The 24,626-nt window shown below is 40.4% G+C and overlaps 1 protein-coding gene and 1 pseudogene across 1 annotated transcript; one reads left to right on the forward strand and one right to left on the reverse strand.

The window, feature by feature from the left end:
• The first annotated feature begins 2,993 nt into the window (after positions 1 to 2,993).
• Positions 2,994 to 4,362, forward strand: LOC117272991 (transcription factor MYB82-like; annotated as a pseudogene).
• A 1,345-nt stretch (positions 4,363 to 5,707) lies between these two features.
• Positions 5,708 to 21,258, reverse strand: LOC104121336 (uncharacterized). Its single transcript, XM_070197096.1, has 6 exons — positions 20,989 to 21,258; positions 20,781 to 20,873; positions 20,342 to 20,591; positions 20,146 to 20,242; positions 6,350 to 6,415; positions 5,708 to 6,239 (listed from the first exon to the last, which is right to left on the reverse strand). Exons 1-6 carry the CDS (start codon positions 21,140 to 21,142, stop codon positions 6,039 to 6,041), a joined length of 861 nt encoding a protein of 286 aa, XP_070053197.1. The 5' UTR covers positions 21,143 to 21,258; the 3' UTR covers positions 5,708 to 6,038.
• Between the last annotated feature and the right edge of the window lie 3,368 nt (positions 21,259 to 24,626).

A 24,626-nucleotide genomic window follows, 5' to 3' on the forward strand; every position in this document is an offset into this window, starting at 1 on the left:
TTAACCCGGGCCTCATCCAGGCTTTAGGGGAACAAATAATTTAAACGATGTCAAATCCTACGCTAAGTCATCGACGACATATTATAAGCCTTAGACACAAGCAAGTACAGAAAAGTAAAAGACACAATGCATAGCCGAAGAAAAGCTTTTATATGCCCTCGGGACCAGATTGGCCTCTTAAGGGGCAGTGGCCACAGGTCCTCCCTCGGGTTCCCGAGCTGAGGAAGGTTCAACTTTACGGTCATCCCCCTCCGATACTGCCAGCTCTTGTGCAGCGTCGTCCGGCTCATGGATAACAAACTCCATGTCATCATCCTCGGAGTAGTCCCAGAGCCGGTAGAGAGAATCAGGGTTTGGTACCCTAGCACGAGTACTTTTCTTAGTACTCTTTGTAACCCTAACCGAGACCTTTTTCTTCTTGGTCTCGGCGGGAGCATTCGGGGAGCCGGAGGACCTCCTTTTCTTGAGTTCTTTCTTGTTTTCTCCTTCTTCTTCGTAGTAGCCCCAGCGATAGGTTGTACCAAAGTGGAGGGTTTTGCAGATGGGGAAGAGGTCTCGTCCTCGGTAATTGCCCGAAGCTCGGTGGTCTTGGGAAAACTTGTGAAAGGAAAAAGAGTCTTAGTCGAAGTGATGACAGAATAAAAAGGGAATTCAATCGGGGGAAGAAGGATACTCACCATGGGAACGAGCCTCCTATTAGCCTTCAGAGAGTTTGCGCCACTCACGGTCGGAGTATATCAACTTCTTGAAGATACCCTCGACCCACTCCTTGAAACGGAGGATTGCATTGGGGACTCGGGCGACCGCTGCATATCAAGAAAGTGAGTGATGAAAAAGAAGAGTACGTTCAAAGGGTTATTTTGACGACTTAAGAGGAGATGAACTTACATGTCGAGTTCCACTTCTCGGGGAACGACAGGAAATCGGAGGGAATGAGATATTCGGTCTTGACCCGAACAAATCTCCCTTGCCAACCTCGATCCATGTCTTCGTCGATGCTCTTCTTTGCTCGCCGGGCAAGCTTGATTAACCACCCTCAAAAGATTTGGGGGCTGTAGACAAGAAGTAGATGGTCGATAGTAAATCGGGACTCCTTCGTGTTGTTGACAAAGTGACGAAAGAGAATCACGATCCTCCAAAAAGACGGATGTATCTGTCTGAGACAGACCTCGTATCTCTTACAAAAATCAAGGACCACCGTGTCAATTAGGCCAAGCGTGAAGGGGTACATATAAATGCTTAAGTACCTATCGTCGTGCGTTGTGATGTCCTCATCAGGACCGGGGATAACTACTTCCTTGCCTTCCCACTTGCAATCCTCCCAGACAGTCGGGAGCGTGTCTTCGGTAATGGAGCAGATATACCTCCACACCTCCTCACCACGATCTCCTTATTTGGAGGTGTTCTTGACCTTGAAATCATTATCTGTGGAACAACCTCCAGGGATAAAATCTTTAAGAGGAGGTTCCGGATCCACTACCGTAAGGGTCGCTTCGATATCAATGGTCGGGGTAGAAGTTGAAGGGCGGTATTTTGAGGCACAGACTTCGAGGTTTTTGCCATCTTTATCTAGGAATATAAAGGTTTGAAGGTGGATATGAAAGTTTGAGGATGGGTATGAAGATTTGAAGGTCTGACTTGAAGATTCAAAGACGAAATATGAAGATTTGAAGATTGGTGAAGAAGAAGTGAAGAACAATGTATGAACATTTGAAGGAATTATGAACAAGTAAAACGTTCGAGGATAACTTAAGATTTGAAATCGGAAAGTAAAAAAGTAAAAAAAGGAAAACCGGAGCTATTATAGGAGGGAAATAATTAATGTGTGACGTTTCACATTCGATGCCCACCGAGGATGGTCAACCGGCGGCTGACATGTGTTCGAAATCAGAACGACGCGACTGATGGGACATTTCGCTAACTCGTCAACGCGTTTGTAGCGTACGAAGGAAGGAAACGGGATCAGTCAATCACTTCTCGTCATTTCTATAAATCTGCTCTCCAAAAAGTAAGAGGACTATCTATGTGCGGGTAAATTCGGGGATAAAAGTTACCCCCATTTCCCAGTAAGAAAATGAAAGGATAGCGCGACCCAATATGGCCTCGAGTAAAGACGAAGGCTTCTACGGACCAGAGCCCGGGGAGGATGAATGGTGCACTCGGAACCGAATGCGGCTAAGCATTGAGCTCAAGCAAAGTGAAGAACCGAGGCTACGGGAAAGACGGTTAGACAGGATAATCGAGGAGCCGAAATATCCGTCCTTAACCGGATATTACCGCGCAAATCTCGCCCGATATCAACTGCATATCAACGTTTACCGGAAGAAAAAGATTTTTACCTTACTTATACGTGTATTAGGATTGAAGCTCCCCTATTATATAAAGGGGAAAACTTTTTTATTTTTAGGACTACTGTTGGCACGCATATCAAAGAAATAAAGTTAATTTTTGTTCTCTAGCTATTGTTTAAAGGGTTCTTCAACTGCTTGTTTATTGAGTTGCAACCGAGCCCTTTCCGAGGGCTAGATCAGAACTGATTTGCAAACATTCATTGCAAAGCTAGACTTAATCATCCATTGCATTTGGTTTGATCGTTTTGTTTTCCTTTAACTCAATTATTTATTGTTCTTGGTTCATTCATGTTAAATTAAATCACATATCCTTTAAACCGTATATAAATTCAATTGTTACTCACTCTCAAATTTACCGCTAAGAGTTAGTCATTCTTTATGCCAACTAATGTAGGAACGAAATAATATCTTTCCTCCCTCTTGACAACTTTAACCCACTGTCAGTCATTCAAAAATAAACTCATCCTTCAAAGAATTGAAATAAGAATAAAAATAGGAAAAATACCATCAAAAGAAAAGAAACACTAAGAGACAAAACTGTGAAGTCGTTGCAAAGACTCTTTCTTGGAAGGAAGGCTTTGATTAAAGAATTCATAAAATGGATGGCAAATTCCAATATAAATAACCCCAAAGTATTTCTAAAAGAAAGTTGAAACAATTTTAAGCACTGAATTGGAGTCCTACTTCTCTGCAATCATGCCAAGAGTACCACCACAACAGCAGCAGAAAAGTACAAACATGAAGGAGATAAAGAAGGGGGCATGGTCTCCTGAAGAAGACCAAAAATCTGAGAGCTTATATCATGAAATATGGCATTTGGAATTGGAGTCAAATGCCCATATTTGCAGGTCTTAGCACTAAAACCATAATTGATTCATTTTCATTTCCAATCATTTCCATTCAATATACACTTTCCAATGATTCCTTCTCGGATTTCTACCTGCATAAAACAACTAAATTATAACTCTTTTGGGTAATTTCTTTGTGCTTAATTAGCCTCTTGAACTTTGGTCATGGTTGCAGGGCTTTCAAGAACGGGGAAAAGTTGTAGACTCCGATGGGTGAACTATCTCTGCCCTGATGTTAAAAGAGGACCCCTTAGCATGGAAGAAGTCGAAATAGTCGTCAAAATGTATCAGGAACTTGGAAACAGGTAAGAATTAATTTATTTATTTTTCCCTCAAAAAAAAAGTATGCCCTGATGGTGGATTGAACCCATGAGACAACTCTACCGTTGCTCCAACGCTTCCCTTGTCTTCCCCACATAACATAATATTATAAATCTCGTGTTTAATTTAATATCTTTTCCTAATTAATGGTAAGTAGGCTATCTAAGAGAATTTCTTTGTTTCTTTACAGATGGTCAACCATTGCTGCAAGATTGCCGGGAAGAACAGACAACGAAGTAAAAAACTTTTTCCACACACACTTAAAGAAGCATTTGGGACTGAAAAATAATGCCCCATTGAAGATTATGGCAAGACGCAAAAGGGTGGATCAAACCAAAGAAAATGACAAGACAAATACGATCGAAGCTGAGGAAAGACCTGTGCTGGGAACAACCAGTACCAGCAGCAGCTGGTTACTATCACCTGATGTTTCTTCACCCTGCAGCAGCACTATGACACATGAAGAAAACCAAATGATGGATGTCGTGAATTTCTCACAAACGTATCTGAATTGGTACAACGTTAATGTGGAAAACACAGTCCGGAAATAGATGAAAATATTGGTGTTGCCAACTCTCAACTTCGTCATCAGTTTGATCAGTACTTCCACACATGTTCCATTTCCGATATTAGTACAAGCTTTAATTACTCTATCGATCAATTCGATATGAATTCATTCTGGTTTAATGTAATTAGGGGTTCAGATCATTTTATTTTCTGAAAGATGCAACAACATAGAAATATCCATGTGGAGGTCCTAGTTTTTGTTCATCTTTCTTTTTACGAAGCCATGATCCTGTATGTTCATTAAACATGAAAAGAAAATTAAGTACAAATTATTACGTATTATCTAAGAATAAATTCATCAAGTTCGTATGTAACTATCAAAGCTTTGAGGTGTATGGACCTCATGCGCCTCAGTTTGCTTTTTCCTAATCTATAATTGCTACATCTTTGACAAAAAAGAGAGAGAAAATGATATTGTATAACCCCTTTCAAAATAATAGCCGAAAAATATGTGTGTTTGTATATATATATATATATATATATATATATATATATATATATATATATATATATATATATATACGCGCACACATTTCTTTATGTTATATACAAAAATGCAGCTACTGGATGTATATAGTTACGGCCATGGGCTAAAAGTGATCTTTGCCCGAAAAAAATAGTGCAGAAGAATCCATAACTGCACCTAATAAAAGAATAGATGTACAGTCGGCCACGCGTTTATGGAGGATTTAGGGATAAAAAACTATATTGAAAATACCATATATATGGAAGGTTAGTAAAGGTGATATATTTTTATTTATTTTTTTGTGAGACAATATGACTAAACTTGGACCAGTTGGAGAAGGAAACTACTGACAAGATTAAGAGCCTGTTTGGATTGATTTATTTTAAGTGCTTTTAAACTATTTTGTAGTGTTTGGATAGAGTAAAAAAGTATTTTTAAGCACTTGTTTTTAATCTAAAATGACAAAAACAAGCCAAAAGCTAGGATTCCTAACTTATGGCTTAAAGACTTTTTTGACTTAAAAGTCACATAAAATAAGCCCATCCAAACGGCTCTAATTTCTAATGTCATACTCAAGGAGCTTATTACTGATAAAGAGCTTAAATGACTTCAACCCTCACAACTTTGTTCTAAAAGTAGCTACTATTGATATTAACCTTAGTGATATTGACGAAGGGAATTTATAAGGCTGAGTTTTTGTACCAATAGAGAGATTTGACACAAGGATCTTCCTTTCAGAACTTTTCTTTTTCAGTATGTGAAAGCTAATCCAAAACAAGATTGATACAAATGATACCTCAAAGCTGGGTCCAAATCCAAGATGGAAGGTGGTTAGTATATTCTCGTAAAATAGTGACCTAGGTCACGTCTATACCCAAAAGTTAGATTGGAGATATATGTGTGCGCAGGATTCAGGCATATTGGACAGAGACTCTAGATTCGGGTGAGCCTCTCTTCTTGTTATCTATCTTATATTAAAACGACAAACCTATCAACAATCCCAGCCTTTCCTCTTGTTCCATTGGACTTCTTATTCGTAACAAGTTCTTTTCATTAGCCTTCTGGGAAATGCGTAGTGGCTTGAACTAGGAACGTTAATTAGGAATCTCTCTAGTTGCAGCTTGGCATTGGAATCAGTTGGAAAGACAGCGTCCTCAGGAGAGTGGTTAACAATTAACATTAAGTCAATTACTGGAAATGCGTAAAATACATGGGTGCTTTTTTTTAAAGACTATTCTAGTTTAAGAACAACAGATCAAATATCAGTATTCGATTCATGTCCAAGCTAATTTCCTCAAGAAACAGAGAGCTATTTGCCGCAGTTTTATGTGATTTTTTAGTTAGATATAATATCCAAGTTCACATTCCATGATAAATGTGATTTGCAGGGTGCGACTGCGGTTGATGATGCATAGGGTAGCACTTACTGTCATCAAAATTCACAAGAGAACTTGAGGCGTTTGTCCTGCACTCTGTAAATGACGGCTATTCCTCCTGAAACTTGCAGATTTCATGCGTCTTATTGCCTATTTTGCACAAAATGCCATTGAATTTGCTTGTGAATATACACTTCTGGGGTGAAGTCGAAACTAGTATGTATTTCTTCATCTCTTCTTCCACCATTCTCTTCAAGGTGTCCCTGATATCCCCCAAAGCCCAAGTTACTGAGATGTGAGGGCGTGGATCCTACCATCAAAATCCAAAAAAAATTGTAATTTCCACTGTCACGGGAAGAATCAATTTACACCGGCTAAAAGTGAAAGTGGCAGTGAAAATAAACATAGATGTGGCCAGACCTTGTAAAATTCCGGAAGATTGTGAAGTTTGTAGACTTCATTAACAGCTTGGATTTGCTTTCTTATCTGAGGCGCACAAGATAAAGTAAGTTTCCTCCCTTGCTTCAAAGAACTATATTTACCAAGAGATAGGAGGAGGACGAAGAACAATAAGCTCTTATCTAACTTGACATGAATGATGTCAGAGGAATAATAGTAGACAGCTTAGTTCAAACTCATTGTTCCATAATTGAAGACATTGAAAGATGAACATCCAGAACAAGCAAACACCAGCTAGAAGCTCACCACTGTAGAGCATTAATTGACCAAAATTAAAGCAGGAAGAACCTCTTAACAACCCCACAATGCAGCTTTTTGGATTGAAGGAAATAGATAATGCTTCCATAAGTAGGGATGCCAATGGCGCGGTGCGGGGGCAGGTTAGAGAGTTCGCGGGGGTGGGGGCGGGTTCAATTTTTTAAAATAGAATTTGACGCGGGGCGGAGCGGGATGCGGTTAGAGCTTTTTTTTAATACATAAAGATAAAACCTAAGTCTAATTGTCTAAAGACCTAAAACGCTAAAAACATAACACCACAGCTAATATCAGGAATATCAAATCTCATCTTTGAGCTCTCAAATCTCTTAATCTCAATCTCAAATCTCTGACTGACACTCAAGCAGCACCACAGGTCCAAGCTTTCTCCTTTCTTGTGACAATCTCATCACTCCAGCCCATGTATACTCTTAATTTCCACAGTTCCACTTAATGTTGAAGATTACGGACATCAGATAACTCTTTCTTTCTCTGTTTTCTTTCTTTTTCGCTAAGATTCGAGCTTAATTTTGAAAGTCACGCTGTATTTATGCTGCTCTACTGTGGTTATGTTTTGGGCTAGGAAAAAGATTGATTTTTGGGTTATACTTTGAATCTGAAATTAGGTTTTACTAGGTTAAGTAATTGTTTCTTGCCTTCTCGGATTCTACTTGTCATGTTAAGTAGGGAGTTCAACTATAGCTAATTTAATAATTGGCTTGCTCTTTTTCATTTTTTTGTTTGCCAATTTAATGATTTACTGTTTAATAATCAGCCTACTGTTTTTAATTATTTTGTGATTGCCATCCCTCTTCTTGCCTTGTAGAAAAGTATGGAGTCTCAAAATGAAGAGAATCCAGTGGATTCATCTTCTAGTACATTTCCTATTGAGAATGAGAGCCAAACGCTTATACAATCTGATGAAGTTAATATTGAAGTTACTGATTAAACCGGGAAAAGGAAACTTAGTTCTACAGCATGGAGACATTTTAAACCGGTGGTTATTGAAGGTGTTCCCTTTGGTATTTGTAAGTATTGTCATGCTTGTATTAAATCAACAAGAAAATGTGGGACGTCGTCTATGTTAGATCATGTTCGTAGATGTCGCAACAAGCCAAGCAACTTAGAAAGTGAGGATGGTTTGGGGGGTAACTTAGAACATTATTTTGATCAAGATGTTTCACGTAAAGAACTTGCTCATGCCATCATTTTGCATGAGTACCCATTGTCCATTGTTGATCATGTGGGATTTCGAAAGTTTGTTGCTAGTCTCCAACCGTTGTTTAAAATGGTGTCTAGAAACACAATCAAGAATGATATTTTGAAGATTTTTGACAATTTGAAATCAAATACTTCTAAGTTGTTGAAAAAAATCACAAGTAAAATTGCAATAACAACTGATATGTGGACTTCAAACAATACCAAAAAAGGGTTCACGGCTATTACGGCACATTTTATGGATGATTCATGAAGGCTTTAAAGCCATATTCTTAGATTTATTTATGTTCCTGCTCCACATGATAAGGATTGTGCAGTGCGTTGCTTAATTGCTTGTTCGAGTGGAATCTTGAAAGAAGAATATCAACAATTACAGTTGATAATTCTAGCACAAACAATGCTATGATGAAAACCTTGTTAGATGAGAAACTTTGTAAGAGAGATTTATTGTTGATGGGTCGGATGTTGCATGTGCGTTGTGCCGCACACATCTTAAATTTGATTGTGCAAGAAGGATTAAAGGTGATACAAGATGGTATTAGTAGCGTGCGTAACAGTGTCTTATACTGGATAGCATCTTCAAGCATAATTGAAAGGTTTGAAGAAGATGCACGGTTGCTACATATTTCCTGCAGGTAAGGCTCCGAGGACGTCGCCAACTCAGGTGGGGGAGAATGTCATGGGCTGCTTTCCATCATCGACCCATGACCCCTTGGACGCGCCCCGTGGCGTCCCGGCAAGCCTCCCAACGCCTAGCGCCACGGTCGGCCCCGTGGTCTCGGCAGCGCCAAGTGACAAGCGAGCATGCGCCTCTGTCGCCCCACCGATAATCAATGCCAGCGCCCAGCGGCTGGCCAATGCCATCAGTGCCGCGCGCATCGACAATGCCGCGTGCACAAATCATCCTGTTGCCATCAGCGCCGCACACCCAGACAGTGCCCCGCGCGCAGACCCAATGCCAAGCACCAGCGCCCAGCCGCTGGCAGATCCAAATAGTGCCGCGCGCGCAGACCCTGCTGCTCAAGACAAAGTTGCTGCCATCGGACTTGCTTCCATAGAAGACTAAGTCCTTTTCATTGTAATTATAGAGTAGTTTTACTTCATTCATTTTCAGTGTGTTTCTACAGCTTTCTTAGGTCAACTCATGTAACTTTGGTTTATTTTTTTTAAGCATTATTAAGAGGGACCAAAGCATTCAAACATTCAAGCATTCAAACAATTCTCTGTACTGGTGTCTTTCCCCCCCGACACCGCATTTCATCTTGTAATAGCTTTCATCATCATCAATACAATCATCAGCTTTCATCATCAATTGCTCATTTTCCGCTGCTCAATTGCTCACGACATTGGCTTTCCCGTACGGCACTGACAATCTAGTCTAGCGTACGGCGAGGGCCTCAGTTGGCGCATAGCAACCGCACTGACATCGGTTGCTTAGCCTTACGTCGCCCTTCCAAGGAACCTCAGGAAGGCGCCGCGTAACAGTTGGTATCAGAGCCTAGGCTCGACATCGGACGAGGGAACTCATTGGCATCATCATCACCATTTCTGACCATGGTGAATCACGGGGATCGCATCACGACCCTAGAAGAGACGGTTGACGCATTACGGCCCATCGTGGATACATTGCCTAATCTAAAAATCAGCCTAGTGCAAAGGTTGGACGACCTGGACCGCAGAATGCGGCAGGCCGAAAATGACATAGCAAACATCAGTCAAGACTCTGAGGAAGACCGGCAAACGGCTGCCGTCGAGGCAACCAAAATTCATGGCCAATTCGAGGACCTCCAACAGGAGCGTGCCGAGGATTTAGCCCATCGGGAACTAGAGGCAGACAGACTGACAGTCATGCAGCAAACCATAGACAACTTGACAGGCCAGCTCAATGTTGTCAATGCTGCCCTTCAAAGCCTGCTCAAAGGAGGCGAAAACCACATCAGGGGTGCCATGAACATTGCCCCCATGCCACAAAAGCTGAAAATTCCTGAGCCCAAGCCATACAACGGAGCCCGGGATGCTAAAGAAGTGGAAAACTTCATCTTCGACATCGAACAATACTTCGATGCTGTTGGACATTTGGAAGAATCCAAAAAGGTAGCAATTGCTGCCATGTATCTTCAAGGCGATGCAAAACTCTGGTGGCGAGTCAAATACGAAGCCATCAGGGCCGGTGAAGATACTCTCCAGACATGGGCAGAACTGAAGGCCGCCATACGCCTGCAGTTCTTCCCAGAAAATGTGGAATACAATGCACGAAGAAAGTTGCGTGAACTCCGCCACACCAGGTCGGTGCGGGACTACGTGCGTGAATTCTCCGCACTCATGCTAAACATACGGGATATGGGGGACAAAGACAAACTGTTCGCATTCATAGAAGGTTTGAAACCTCATGCTCGTATGGAACTGCAAAGACAACGAGTAGATACCCTGCCCAAGGCCATTCAAGCTGCAGAGTGCCTTGGGGGTTATCAGTTGGAAACTCAGAAGGATAGGCCCCAGCCGCCTGTCCGAGGGGGATACAATGGGAGCCAACCTAGCAACGGTGGTCCTAACAGAAACGGAGGAGATCGAGGTGCATCCAAATCTAAGACTCCTTCCTCAAGCAGTAACACTACTGCATCAGTCAACAACCATCAGGGGAGAAAGCCCCCATCAGAATGCCGTCATTGCAGCGGGGAACATTGGAACAATCAATGCCCCAATACACAAGTCAATGCTCAACAAACTGTTGACGATGACGAGACAGATACCGACGACTCAGACGGCGCCGATCAAGTAGGTGCCTTCAACGCATTTGTCGGCTCCATTCATGATACCTTGGCGGGAACCAGTACTGGCAACCCCAAGAAGAAAGCATTCCCAATCGACAAGAAAGGGAAAGGAAAGGCGAACGAGAGGCCTCCCACATCACAAAAGAGGACCTTAATGTTCGTTGACATGAAAGTAAACGGCAGACCTATTCGGGCATTGATAGACACGGGTGCTAGCCACAACTACCTGGCCTCAACTCAGGTGCAACGCCTCGGTCTAGCATTACAAAAATGCAAGGGTCGTGTCAAGGCTATCAACTCTCCATCTCAGCAAGTGAGTGGAATAGCCAAAGAAGCGCCAATCCAACTTGGCCCATACAAGGGAATATTCGACCTACGCATAGCTATCATCGATGACTTCGAACTGATAGTGGGATTGGAATTCCTCAGGCAGACCAACACCATCCCAGTACCATATGCCAACATGCTCCTAATGATGGGAGACAACGGGGCCAAACCCCACACCATACCATGCATATCCAAGAAGATGGCCGCTGGAAACATCACGGCCATGCAGTTTAAGGAGGGAACCAACAGACCTGAACCCACAGTTCCGGCTGCCCTCAACATCATCAAACAGGCATCACATCATCGGGGTCCAACAGCTCATGGCGCCCCTCATTGTGTGAAGACTTGCCAAGCATTCCCAAAGGCCAAGTCGGATCACCCAGCACAAGCGGGACTCTTGGAGCCGCTACCTGTCCCACAGAGACCTTGGGAAAGCATTTCCCTGAATTTCATCACAGGATTACCCAAGGTCGGAAATCATGCAACCATCATGGTGGTAGTAGACCTGTTTTCCAAGTATGTTACCTTCATCGCAGCCCCACAGAACATGTCGGCAGAAGAAACAGCTCGACTCCTCTTCTCCCATGTTGTCAAACATTGGGGTATGCCCAGCAACATCATCAGTGACTGCGACCCACGCTTCACTAGCAAGTTTTGGACCCAACTCTTCAGTTGCCTCGGATCCAAATTGAGTTACAACTCAAACCATCATCATCAGCAAACACATGATCAACCAGACCGGTTCAATGACCTGCTGGAGGAATATCTCCGCCAATTTGCTACCGGGTCACAAACACATTGGGTGAAGTTTCTGGATGCTGCTCAGCTGTGTTTCAATTCACAAAAGTGCGCCCATACAAACAAAAGCGCTTTTGAAATTGTTACCGGACAGCAACCGCCACTCCCACATAATGTGAATGCACCAACCATACCATCATCTCATCGAGCTGCCAGTTTCTCTACAGAATGGGAACAAACTTTGAAGATAGTGCGGAGCTATCTTGCCAGGGCCCAAGACAGGGCAACGAGGCATGCCGAACAAAACCGTCACTTTGCCCAACATCAAGCAGGGGACAAAGTGATGGTAAAAACCCCGAGGCGGAACTTGTTTGCAAAGAGGACCCAAGATCCTCGCCTATTGCCAAGCTACATCGGGCCTTTTTCCATTGAAAGGCGCATCGGGAAATCCACATACCAGCTGAACACACCAGCCTGGTGGAAAATCCATCCAGTCTTCCATGTCAGCCGCCTCAGGCCACTTCAGAAATGCATGGAAGATCATTCAGAAAGACATCTCACAGCACCGAGGGGAACAGACCTCCCAGCCATCAAGAGCCTGACCAACCATCATCATCCTGCAGGTAAGGCTCCGAGGACGTCGCCAACTCAGGTGGGGGAGAATGTCATGGGCTGCTTTCCATCATCGACCCATGACCCCTTGGACGCGCCCCGTGGCGTCCCGGCAAGCCTCCCAACGCCTAGCGCCACGGTCGGCCCCGTGGTCTCGGCAGCGCCAAGTGACAAGCGAGCATGCGCCTCTGTCGCCCCACCGATAATCAATGCCAGCGCCCAGCGGCTGGCCAATGCCATCAGTGCCGCGCGCATCGACAATGCCGCGTGCACAAATCATCCTGTTGCCATCAGCGCCGCACACCCAGACAGTGCCCCGCGCGCAGACCCAATGCCAAGCACCAGCGCCCAGCCGCTGGCAGATCCAAATAGTGCCGCGCGCGCAGACCCTGCTGCTCAAGACAAAGTTGCTGCCATCGGACTTGCTTCCATAGAAGACTAAGTCCTTTTCATTGTAATTATAGAGTAGTTTTACTTCATTCATTTTCAGTGTGTTTCTACAGCTTTCTTAGGTCAACTCATGTAACTTTGGTTTATTTTTTTTAAGCATTATTAAGAGGGACCAAAGCATTCAAACATTCAAGCATTCAAACAATTCTCTGTACTGGTGTCTCTCCCCCCCGACACCGCATTTCATCTTGTAATAGCTTTCATCATCATCAATACAATCATCAGCTTTCATCATCAATTGCTCATTTTCCGCTGCTCCATTGCTCGCGACATTGGCTTTCCCGTACGGCACTGACAATCTAGTCTAGCGTACGGCGAGGGCCTCAGTTGGCGCATAGCAACCGCACTGACATCGGTTGCTTAGCCTTACGTCGCCCTTCCAAGGAACCTCAGGAAGGCGCCGCGTAACACTTATGTTGAGAACAGCCCTAGATTACAAAGAGCTATTTACAAAGTTGAGTATAAATGACACCAATTATCGTTGTTTCCAACCGAAGGGCAATGGAGTGCAGCACAAGAAGTTTGTGAAAAGTTGAAGCTGTTTCATTGTATCACTGAACAATTCTTGGGGAGTCAATATCCAACTTCAACTCCATACTTTTCAAAATTTTGTGATATTAAGCTAGAATTGGAAGCTTGGGTGAAAAGTTCAAATCCTTTGAAAAGTTCAAATCATCAATGTTGTTGAAATTTAAAAAATATTGGGATGATGTGCATATTTTGATGGGTGTAGCTACTATTTTTGATCCGAGATATAAGATGAAGTTGGTGGAGTTCTATGTTGTACAAATTTATGGTGAAGAAGCTTTAGATAAAATTCAAGAAGTTCGAAACCATTATTTTGATCTCTTTCAAGAATATAAGAGTAGAGTGGTTGCTTCACATGAGTCATTTCAGGCATCTAGTTCTAGCGAAGTTGCTAGTGTTGTTGAGGATCTACTATTAACTTTTTTTTCATTGAGTTTTTTTTCTTATAGGGAAGCTAAAGGGATATTTCAGTTTCTGACTTTTCTATGTACTTATATGATGAATTCTAATAGTTTAACTTACAATTGACATGTTGCTTTTATGTCTTGCAGGATGGTGGTACTTTTCATAGAATCATAATTATTCAAGTTGCAACAGAATAGTTATTTAAACATGTTTTGCATTGAAGGGAGGCAACAAAGTAATTCAAGATTCATATGTACATGTACCAAGCTGGTTGGACCATTATTTGCTGGAAGCAAGTGCAGCACTGGAAGGATTGGCTATTAAACTGTGCTAAGGGTCCTGACAAATTGGAAGGATTGGCATCTCAAATTTCACATTGCTAATTGACCTGTTTTAGATTTTTTCCAGTTTCTGCTTTCTGCAATTTTACTAACAATTCTCCTTCTATGTGAACTACTACCCTTGCAAGTTATGAATTCCATTGAGTTTTATTTTTCTATCCTTTCCCTGCTTCTTGAGTTCTTGGAATGTAATCTGTCATTATTGCTATTTTGGATTAAATATTGGTTGTTTGTTGAATTGTGTTTAATAGAAGTTATTTTAGATTTTCAATACTTGATGTGATTAAACTCTCAAGTAAATATGAACAACTAAGCCACCTTACAACCATTTGTGATTTGCTGCCTTGGATCCTTGATGACTGCATGTCTGCATATGAGAGTTACTGGTTTCTATTCAATTCATTCTATTTAGGAATTGAATTGAAAAGCATTGGTGTGAGTTTTGAATGTGAGCTGCAGATTGTTGCAGCTAATGAACGGCTGAAGAATGGCTAACTTTATGGTAAAGAGGTTGTCTTTTGGTAGTGCCAAGATAAGATGTACTCTTTGCTTTAGGGGATTAGTTAGCATTCCTTTTTTTTATTCGGATATCTATGTTCCAAGAGAATTTGATGCTTAAGTCTCAAATTAAAGGTCAAAGTGCATTACATATAGCTTACCAAGCAATACGTAAGAAACGCAAAAATACTAAATTGTTAGCTTCTCATAAAGGAACCAAAAATAGTTTGTAAGAAACTTAACTTTAATTAATAATAGACAGTTACACAATATAAAAGTTGAAAAATATGAGGTAACATAGAATTATTCCATATGCACAAAAGTAAGTGGAGTTAACACCAACGAAAGAAGAAAAATTAAGAAAAATTGCATAAAATTTCTCTAAAAAGAAGAATATAAATTATAATGCATTGGAATATGGTATCTTTTGATACAACAACAACAACAACCCAGTAAAATCCCACTAATGGGGTCTGGGGAGGGTAGTGTGTACGCAGACCTTACCCCTACCCCGAAGGAGTAGAGAGGCTGTTTTCGAAAGACCCTCGGCTCAAAAAAATAAAAAGACAAAATGACAAAAGGAGACAATATTAGTATCACAACAACAATCATAGGATAAATAGGAACACCATGAAATCCAGAAGAAAGATGCAAAGCAAAGGGAGACAATATTAGTAAATATTAGTATCACCACAACAATCATAAGAAAAATAGGAACACCATGAAATCTAGAAAAAAGATGCAAAGCAAAAGCGATAGCTAGTAAATAGGACATGCACTGAAAAGCGAAATAGTAAGCCACAACATTGCCACTAGCTATCTTAGACAAAAACCCTACATGGCTAGTCCCACAATGGTACGAAGTAAGGCACGATTCAACTACCTCCTAACCTACAACCCTAATACTCGACCTCCACATCTTCCTATCAAGTGTCATGTCCTCGGAAATCTGGAGCCTCGCCATATCCTGCCTGATCACCTCTCCCCAATACTTCTTAGGTCGCCCTCTACCTCTTCTCGTGCCATCCACAACCAGTTGCTCACACCTCCATACCGGAGCATCTGGGCTTCTCCTCTGAACATGTATGAACCATCTAAGCCTCGCTTCCCGCATCTTGTCATCAATGGGAGCCACATGCACCTTCTCACGGATATCATCATTCTTAATCTTATCTATCCTAGTGTGCCCGCACATCCACCGCAACATCCTCATTTCTGCTACTTATATCTTCTGGATATGTGAGTTCTTAACGGGCCAACACTCAGCCCCATACATTATGGCCGGTCTAACCACCGCTTTATAAAATTTACCTTTGAGTATCGGTGGCACTCTCTTGTCACACAGGACTCCAGATGCTAACCTCCACTTCATCCATCCTACCCCAATACGGTGTGTGACATCCTCATCGATCTCCCTTCCCCGGATAACCGAACCAAGGTACTTGAAGCTGCCTCTACTCGGGATGACCTACGAATCAAGCCTCACATCCACGCCCTCTTCCCCTGGCTCAGCGCTGAACTTACACTCCAGGTATTCCGTCTTCGTCTTGCTCAGCTTGAAACCCTTAGACTCAAGAGCCTGTCTCCAAACCTCCAGCCTCTCGTTAACACCGGCTCGCGACTCATCAATCAGAACTATGTCATCGGCGAATAGCATGCACCATGGCACATCCCCTTGAATATGGTGTGTTAACGCGTCCATCACCAGGGCGAATAAGAACGGACTGAGTGCAGAACCTTGGTGTAACCCCATTACAACCGGAAAATGCTCAGAGTCGCCTCCTACTGTCCTAACCCGAGTCTTAGCCCCATCATACATGTCCTTAATCGCCATAATGTAGGGAACCGACACACCTTTTGCCTCCAGGCATCTCCAGAGAATTTCTCTAGGAACCTTGTCATACGCTTTCTCTAGGTCAATAAACACCATGTGCAGATCCTTCTTCCTCTCTCTGTATAGTTCAACCAACCTTCTAACAAGGTGTATAGCTTCTGTAGTCGAACGACCCGGCATGAACCCGAACTGATTGTCGGATATAGACATTGTCATCCTCACCCTCGCTTCAACCACCCTCTCCCACACTTTCATGGTATGACTCAGTAATTTGATATTGTTACAACTCTGGATATCACCTTTGTTCTTATACAATGGAACCACCGTACTCCACCTCTACTCATCGGGCATCCTCTTCCCCTTAAAAATAATATTAAACAACCTAGTCAACCACTCCAAACCTGCTCTCCCCACACACTTCCAAAATTCCACCGGAATCTCGTCTGGCCCGGTCGCTCTGCCCCTACTCATCTTACGCATAGCTCCCACGACCTCCTCAACCTCGATACGCCTGCAGTACCCAAAGTCACGGTGACTCTCGGAATGCTCCAATTCGCCTAGCACAATATCCCGATCCCCTTCTTCATTCAGAAGTTTATGAAAGTAAGTATGCCATCTCCTCTTAATCTAGGCATCTTCCATCAATACTCTACCATCTTCGTCCTTGATGCATCTCACTTGGTCAAAATCCCGAGCCTTCCTCTCTCTCAACTTGGTCAGCCGGAATAACTTCTTCTCCCCACCTTTTTTCCCCAATTCCTCGTACATACGACCATAAGCCGCAGTCTTAGCCTCTGTGACCGCCAACTTAGTCTTCTTCCTAGCCGCCTTATACCTCTCCATGCACACTCGCCTCTCCTCCACACCTATGCTCCCCACTAACTTCAGGTACGCCGCCTTCTTTGCTTCCACTTTACCTTGGACCACTTCATTCCACCACCAGTCTCCTTTGTGCCCACCAGATATGCCCATCGAGACCCCTAACGCCTCTCTCGCAGCCTCCCTAATATAGTCTGTTGTCGCTGACCACATAGTGCTCGCGTCACCACTAATCCTCCAAGCTCTCATAGCCGACAACCGCCCTTCCAACGCTTGGGCTTTATCCTTAGTTAAGGCTCCCCACCTGATTCTCGGCCTTCCTCGAGTAGACCTTTTCCTCCTCTTTAACATAATACCAACGTCCATTACCAAGAGCCTATGCTGCGTCGCGAGTATCTCACCCGGATTCACCTTGCAATCCTTGCACAACCCTCTGTCACACCTCCTGAGGAGGAGATAGTCAATCTGGGTCGGGTTAAAAAAAATATGCGGGGCGGGGCGGTTTAAAAACAGCAAATTATACTTTGCGGGGCAGGTTGAAACCTTCGCGTGTTTATGCGGATTTGCCCCGCAACCGCCCCGCCAGTGTTATCAAAGGTGCGCTTAAAGCGCGCTTAAGCCCTGAAGCGAGGCTCAAAATATGCTGAGCGTTTCGCCTCACTTAGTAGGCGTTTCAGTGTTGTCATCAAGGCTCTAAGTCACACTTTTCCTTGCCAAAACAATTTATATTTCACTTTATCGTAAATTTTCTTCAATTTCTTTGTCCATATATTTGGTATTCATGCTAATAGATGTTAGTCTTGGACCACACATATATATTTGTAGTTTTTCTCTACTTGCGTTTTTCTTCATTAAAGCACACCCTTTATTTGTACTTTGCACTTAAAGCCCCAACAGACCTTAGAGCTTTTTTGTGCTTTTCGCGTTTGATAACACTACGCCCCGCACCGTTTGCCATCCCTATCCACAAGGAGTTTTCTTTCGACGCTTAGAGCTAGGCGTGCCCTCCACTGCTACCACCATTAGCTTTAGGTAAACAACTAGTTTAATTATAGTTTTTTTTTATAAGGTATAGTTTTATTCAAAAGCAGTACCATGCACAAAAAAGCAGGACTTGTTTTACATTAAAATTTCAGAGAATCCAACAAGTCCAGCAGATCAGTCTACTGAAAACACTCTCCTCTTTCAGCCAACAATACATATTTAGCACTCTTCGCTAGTTTCTTTATAGTTTTATCACTTTATGTATCCATTCACTCCAAAACCTGGCATTGCATCCCTCTGCTCCTTGCTTTGGTTAAAATCTACATAAAATAACAAAAGTTAATGTATTGTCTCCCTTATCAAAAAGTTAATGTATTGTCCTCCCAAACTTGTTGGCCAACCTATTATTATGACTTTTATAAAGACATCAACCATTTGTCATCCTCCTTCCTAAACTTCAGGGCCAACCAATTATAATTGTCTGCCATAAAGACATCATCCATTTCTTATCTCAATCTCTACCATAAATCCATTAGTAAAAAGAAACTTTATCACCCATTTCTTTTCTGAATCTCTACTATAAATCCATTAGTTAAAAGAAGCTTTGGTTAATCACATTGCAATTGACACGCGTATAAGCACCCTTTATTTTGTTTTCCATATAGTTGATGTTGTTTTGAATAGCTTTATTTGACAAAAATAACATGCGTGCCTTAGCTCGACTAAATCTTCTGACTGATGGTTGACCTTTACTTCTTCATTCTTTCTGTTACTGCGCATTTCTGGTTGAATCAATATATCTTCAGCTTTTCCAGATTCACGTAAAGTACGTTCCTAAATGTAAAGGACAAAGCTTTATCAAGTTTGTACCGAGATTTAACAGTATTGTCATCTCTTGGAATTCTAGGTGTTAGCATCCCCATAGTCTAGCCCTGCACCATGCAAACTAAGCCTGGTATAGAAGTGGAGAAGGTAGAGGGGTGGGCCCATTATCCCAGAGTTTCGAAGGCTGTGATTGGTCCTAAGGATTCACCCCAAATGTGGATTTCTCGGTCATCAAAAAGAATCCCCTTGGTCTACTTTTGACATTTTCATATAGGCTAAATTTTCCATACACGTTACCTTTAGTTACAGTTTATCAATGTTTGTGAAGACAACAAACAATATCAGTTGTGAACATTCTCATAAAATCTATTTGCACCCCCCATCAGTAAAAGAGAAGCTTATGGATACAGTGGCCCTAAGAGAAAAAGATACCATATACAGAACCTTCTATGTAGTAGATGGCTGCGGCAGTGGGAACTGGGAAGAGAAGGGTTGGGCAATACAAATAAGCAGCAACTTCAATACAATTTCCCGGTCAGAGGGAAATAACCTTCCTTAGTTGTATGACTGTACTTCTAGTTTATCATTACTTAGACTAGCCATGAGTTCAAAATTACCGGTCCTAGTATCACAGTTGACCATAGATGCAGCTGCCAACCACATTGATATATCTCTCTTGAAAACGAAAGATAATCATGCAGGTCATATAATTCAGAACGCACGCATGGACTGCTTATCTACACCATTAAATACGGGATAGCAAGTTAGTTGATCCAACTCAAATTATGAAGCCTGTTGTAATTTTTTCCTCTCAGATATCCTTATAACCACCTCAGTAACAAGGAAGGAGAAGGGTTATGCTGGTCAGTTGGGAAGGAGAAGGGTTATGCTGGTCAGTTGGGAAGGAGAAGGGTTATGCCAGTCAATTGGGTAGTTTTTTTCCATCTACTGAGACTCCCTTTTTCTCGAGTTATGTTACCTTTCATAACTCTAAATTTGAATTTTGCACACACAAACATGTGCCTCAATATCTATCCTATATTAAGGGGCCTAAAAGATGTATCAGAAACAAGTTCAGCTAGAAGTGGAGACATCCAAAACTGTAAACCATGTTTCCAACAACAACTACTGAAGAAATGCCATTTTTCATACCTGGGCTAAGCCTGCTGCTACAACTTCCAGTGACATGAATGTGCGAGTTGAATCATCATTGACAAAGATCTCCCATTTGTTAAAATTTATCAAATACCTATGTCCATTGTCAGACAATGGTTACCAAAGAAACCACAAGTTTTACCCAAAATAAAATCAGAGCATAGCATGAATAGCATCACTAATGCCACCTCACCTCCTCTGAAACTGAAGCTTCTGGCGAAGCATGGAGACCATTGAATTAATCTGATGCACACGGATTGGGACAGTTCTCCCCAAACTAATGTGAAACTCTCTACCCAACACCACTTGTTCAAGCAAGGCCTCATCTTTCAACAAACCACTCAATGGTATATCGACATCAACAGCATGTAGACTAGGTACAAGTGCTGTGACCTTCTTTAGAAAACGGGCCAGCTCCTTCCTTGTTGTAGGTGGTACATAAACTAGAATGTAAAGAAAAATTAAGAAAATAAGTGTATATCAAGTTACCAACCTACCAACCAATAGCAATATGGCAAAAAGAAATGACTGTAAATTGCACTATTGGGTTATTCTGCTGTTTGCTCAATTCACAAAAATAAAATTAGAGGAAGCTGAAATGCTCCCTAGATTCGGTAAGTAGATGAAATTACCGGGGATGTAGACATGTAAAGCATAATTGCCTTCAACGTGAGGAAAGCTTCTAACGCGATTGACTCGACTGCTTGACAAGGAGTCCAAAGGAACTTCACAAGCAAAAGATCAAACACTTAGTGAGCATAAATTCTCAAACACACGTCTTGTATCAGTTTTTTTCCTGCTTTTAAGTAAACTTTGATAGTAATGCAAAAGAAAAGTTACCAAGAGAGTTGGGTGGGGGAAGGAGTGAAATAGGAGGTGGAGGCAGATGGGCCACTGTAGTAATGGATGTAGAAGCTGACGGCTGTGGAGGGGTGGGATTGGACTCAGAGTCGGAATCGGAATCGCCTGCATATGAGGCTCTCAGCGCTTCCATATAGCACTCCTTTTGGTTTGGCCTCCGCCGATTAATCCCGCAACCTCAACCGTCACTGATTAATCTTCTCCACACTTCCAACTTTCCCCTTTAAATTTCTTTAAGAAATTAATTGCTTTACTTAGTTTTTTTAAAAATTATTTTCCACTGTATTTATAAGTAGACTAATTATATGCTATAGGCTGATACAATTAAACAGAAGCAATATACTCGTGTGTATTGGTGTTGCAACTAGGATAAATTTTATAAATAGTCACTAAATTATCTATTTTTTTATCAAAGTTACTTAACTTTATTTGATCATACAAAAATCACAATACTCCCATCAATGTATCAGAAAAGTCACAATGACTAGAAATATAACCTTTCGCTATGTTAACATATTTTTTTGGGTAAAATACAAAAAATTTCGATAAAATTAAATTATGTCGCTAGCCAAAAAATATATAATATGTATATATACAAAAAAATATACATTTTATTAGTTATTATTTTTTGGAACGACTAAAAATAATATTTCTGTATTTGCTATAAATCATTCGATCAACACATTTCATATCTTAACTTATTTTTTAATCTAATGAAGAATCGGCCCTACATGAAAAAATTACCTGACCCTACAAAATCGAGAACCATCGCGTAATATAAAAATTATTTTCAAAAAAAAAATGACCCAACAATTCTACGTGGGTTTTAACAATAAAGTCCACACAACTAATTTATCTGGGTTGTATTTGTTCTTTTTTCTTCGTAAAATGATCTCTCATTTAGGTACTTGGGTGCAGATATGTTTTTCTAATTATTAAATATCGATGTGTTGTCTTATTATTTAGATTACGCGTGTAATATATTAACTTTAACATACGATATAAAAATAAGACCTACTCTTACAATATTAATATTTCAATGGAAAGATATGATGTTTAAATTCAAAACTATCATAACTTTACTTTTTGGAATGGACTTTATTGATAAAATCCACACATATTTTGCTCGCTCGGGTTCTTTTTCCTAAAAATAATTATATTACTTGATGGGTTCTAGGTTTGTAGAATCATGTCTTTTTTCAAGTGCCCCGGGTCTTCATATGAAAAAAAAAAGTAAATTAAAATATATTGATGTGGTAATTTAAATTAGAAAAAGAGTTTATCAGTGCATAGGTTATATTTTTCAACCAATTACCAATGTGACTTTTCTGTTAGACTAGTGATAATACTGTAAAAAAATTTACAAAATAAAGTTATATGACTTTAATACTTGATAGACAAAAAAATAATTTAGTGACCATTTATGAAATTTAATCGTAGTACAACTTCAAAAAAATAGGCAAAATAGTTTGGGACCCTCCTGAACTTGATAACTTTTATTTAGTCCCCCTGAAACTTCACGTGGTCTTTAATACCTTCCCCATATGAACTTGGCAATTTCATAGCCTCCTCCCCCATGGACGCTCACAATCCATGGGAGTGTAACACACGTGTTGCCACATGGATGTTTTTATAAAAAATATATATTTTTATCCTCTTACATCCACCAACTATTTAAATTATTTTTTCGTGCCAAAATCATTAAAAAAATAAATAAATAAACATTATTTTCACTATAATTTTTTATTTGGCTAAAGATAATAATATTTTAATCAAGTTACTATTCATGTTTGGTCGGGGGAAAAAATACACAGTAGGAATATATTATTATTGCATCTAAAAAATAAAAAATACGTTGTTGGAACTCCATATATTGGCTAAATAAATATTTTAGTTAAAAATAGTAAAATTTCGATCAAATATTTGTGAATTTGACTAGAAAAAGAAAAATGCATAGTTTAAATAAATAGTCATTGCATGAAAATAAAAATAACAATACATAGTATTTTTTCTTTTTGTAGAAAATACACCATTTGAACTTCATTACTTTGGATAAATCTTCTTTTTATTTGACTAAAATAAATGGAGTTTTAACTAACTTTTGTAGATTTGGACCGGAAAAAAAGAAGATAAGAAATAAAATAATTGAAACATATATTCATTGTATCTAAAAAAATATAATTGGGATAAAATATGCAACGTATATTGAGAAGAGACAACAAAAAATATAATTGAAACAAATAAATCGTTATATTTGACTGTGTGGCAATTAATATTTGAAAAATACCCCACTTAAAAACTGATTTTTTATTTTATTTTTCTTGGAAAAATACATAAGTTCATACCTAAACTTGTCCAGAAAATTAGGTTACACACTTATACTATACGGGTGAATTTTTACCCCCTATCATTGTAAAAAGTGATATGAGTACCACCCTCAGACATATAGTACCATTTTCCTGGTGAGATGTGCTTTACGCGCGCGTGGCACATCAGCGCCAGGTCAACATCACATCATAAATCAATTAGTTTTTAATCATTTTCCTTTAACTTTTCTTTTCTTCGATTTTTCTTCTTTTTATTACCCCAATACTTAAATATAACTAGCTTTTAAGATTAGCATCTATAAAGAAGAACCTCAAAGATTGGTTGTGCCCAACCAAATATATTGAAATTGATGATGAAATTTGAATGGCTTAAAGAACAAGAATCTTTTTGCTTATCTCTATAAAAAAATTCAAGTCGGACATTTTTCCATACAAACTTGTAGCTTGTCCTCCCTGTCACTAAGTGCTAACTAAGAATTCAATAAGAATCTTAGTGTCAATCTCCAAATTCGGCAGCAAAAAAATACAAGTGATGCTTGAAAAAGAATTCATCATTGTAGCAAAAAAAAAATAATTTTGAGATGATTTTAATGGCATAAAGGACAGGGTCTCGAGAGTTTTCGGCATTTTAACCCCAAAACCACCAAAAACACATTTTTCTTTATGTGAATATGTAACTTAGGCTTCATTTTTGTCATTCACCGTGGTAGAAGAGTATAACAATCCAACTTATCGTTTTAAGAATTTACGCCCGATCAGTGACTTATGGTCTCGAGCAGTTTCGCAATATGCATTATGACCCACGGGTGTGATCGAGTTTGATTTTCGGAAGATCCAGAATTTAATTAAAAGAACAATTCTTATTTAGAAGCTTAAAATGGAAAGAGTTGACCGGAGAGTTGGCTTTTGAGCAAACGACCTCGGAATAGAATTTTGATGATGTCAATAGTTTCGTATGGTGATTTTGGATTTTCACGTATGTCCGGATTCGAATTTAAAAGTCCGTAGAATAATTCGACACATTTTGGCGAAAGTTAAAAAAAATAGAAGATTTTGAAAAATCCTACCGAAGAATGAATTTTTGATAACGAAGTCAGATTTCGATTCCGGAAATGGGAATAGCTCCATTACGTCAATTATGACTTGTGTGCAAAATTTGAAGTCATTCCGGATTGATTTGATACGTTTCAGCACAAAATATAGAAGTTGGAAGATTTGAAAAACTTATAATTCGATTCGATGCGCGATTCGTAATTTCGGCATTATTTGACATAGTTTAAAGCCTCGACT

This window comes from Nicotiana tomentosiformis, chromosome 3 (genome assembly GCF_000390325.3).
Source record: "Nicotiana tomentosiformis chromosome 3, ASM39032v3, whole genome shotgun sequence".
NCBI lineage: Eukaryota > Viridiplantae > Streptophyta > Magnoliopsida > Solanales > Solanaceae > Nicotiana > Nicotiana tomentosiformis.

Bases quoted from the DNA above. Each gene is read 5' to 3' on its own strand.
- LOC104121336 (XM_070197096.1), bottom strand. From the start codon at position 21,142: ATGGAAGCGCTGAGAGCCTCATATGCAGGCGATTCCGATTCCGACTCT. The intron at 20,243-20,341 runs GTGAGGTGGCAT...CAATGGACATAG, and splicing joins AAGCTTCAGTTTCAGAGGAG to GTATTTGATAAATTTTAACA. The intron at 6,240-6,349 runs GTCTGGCCACAT...TTTTGATGGTAG, and splicing joins ATCTTCCGGAATTTTACAAG to GATCCACGCCCTCACATCTC.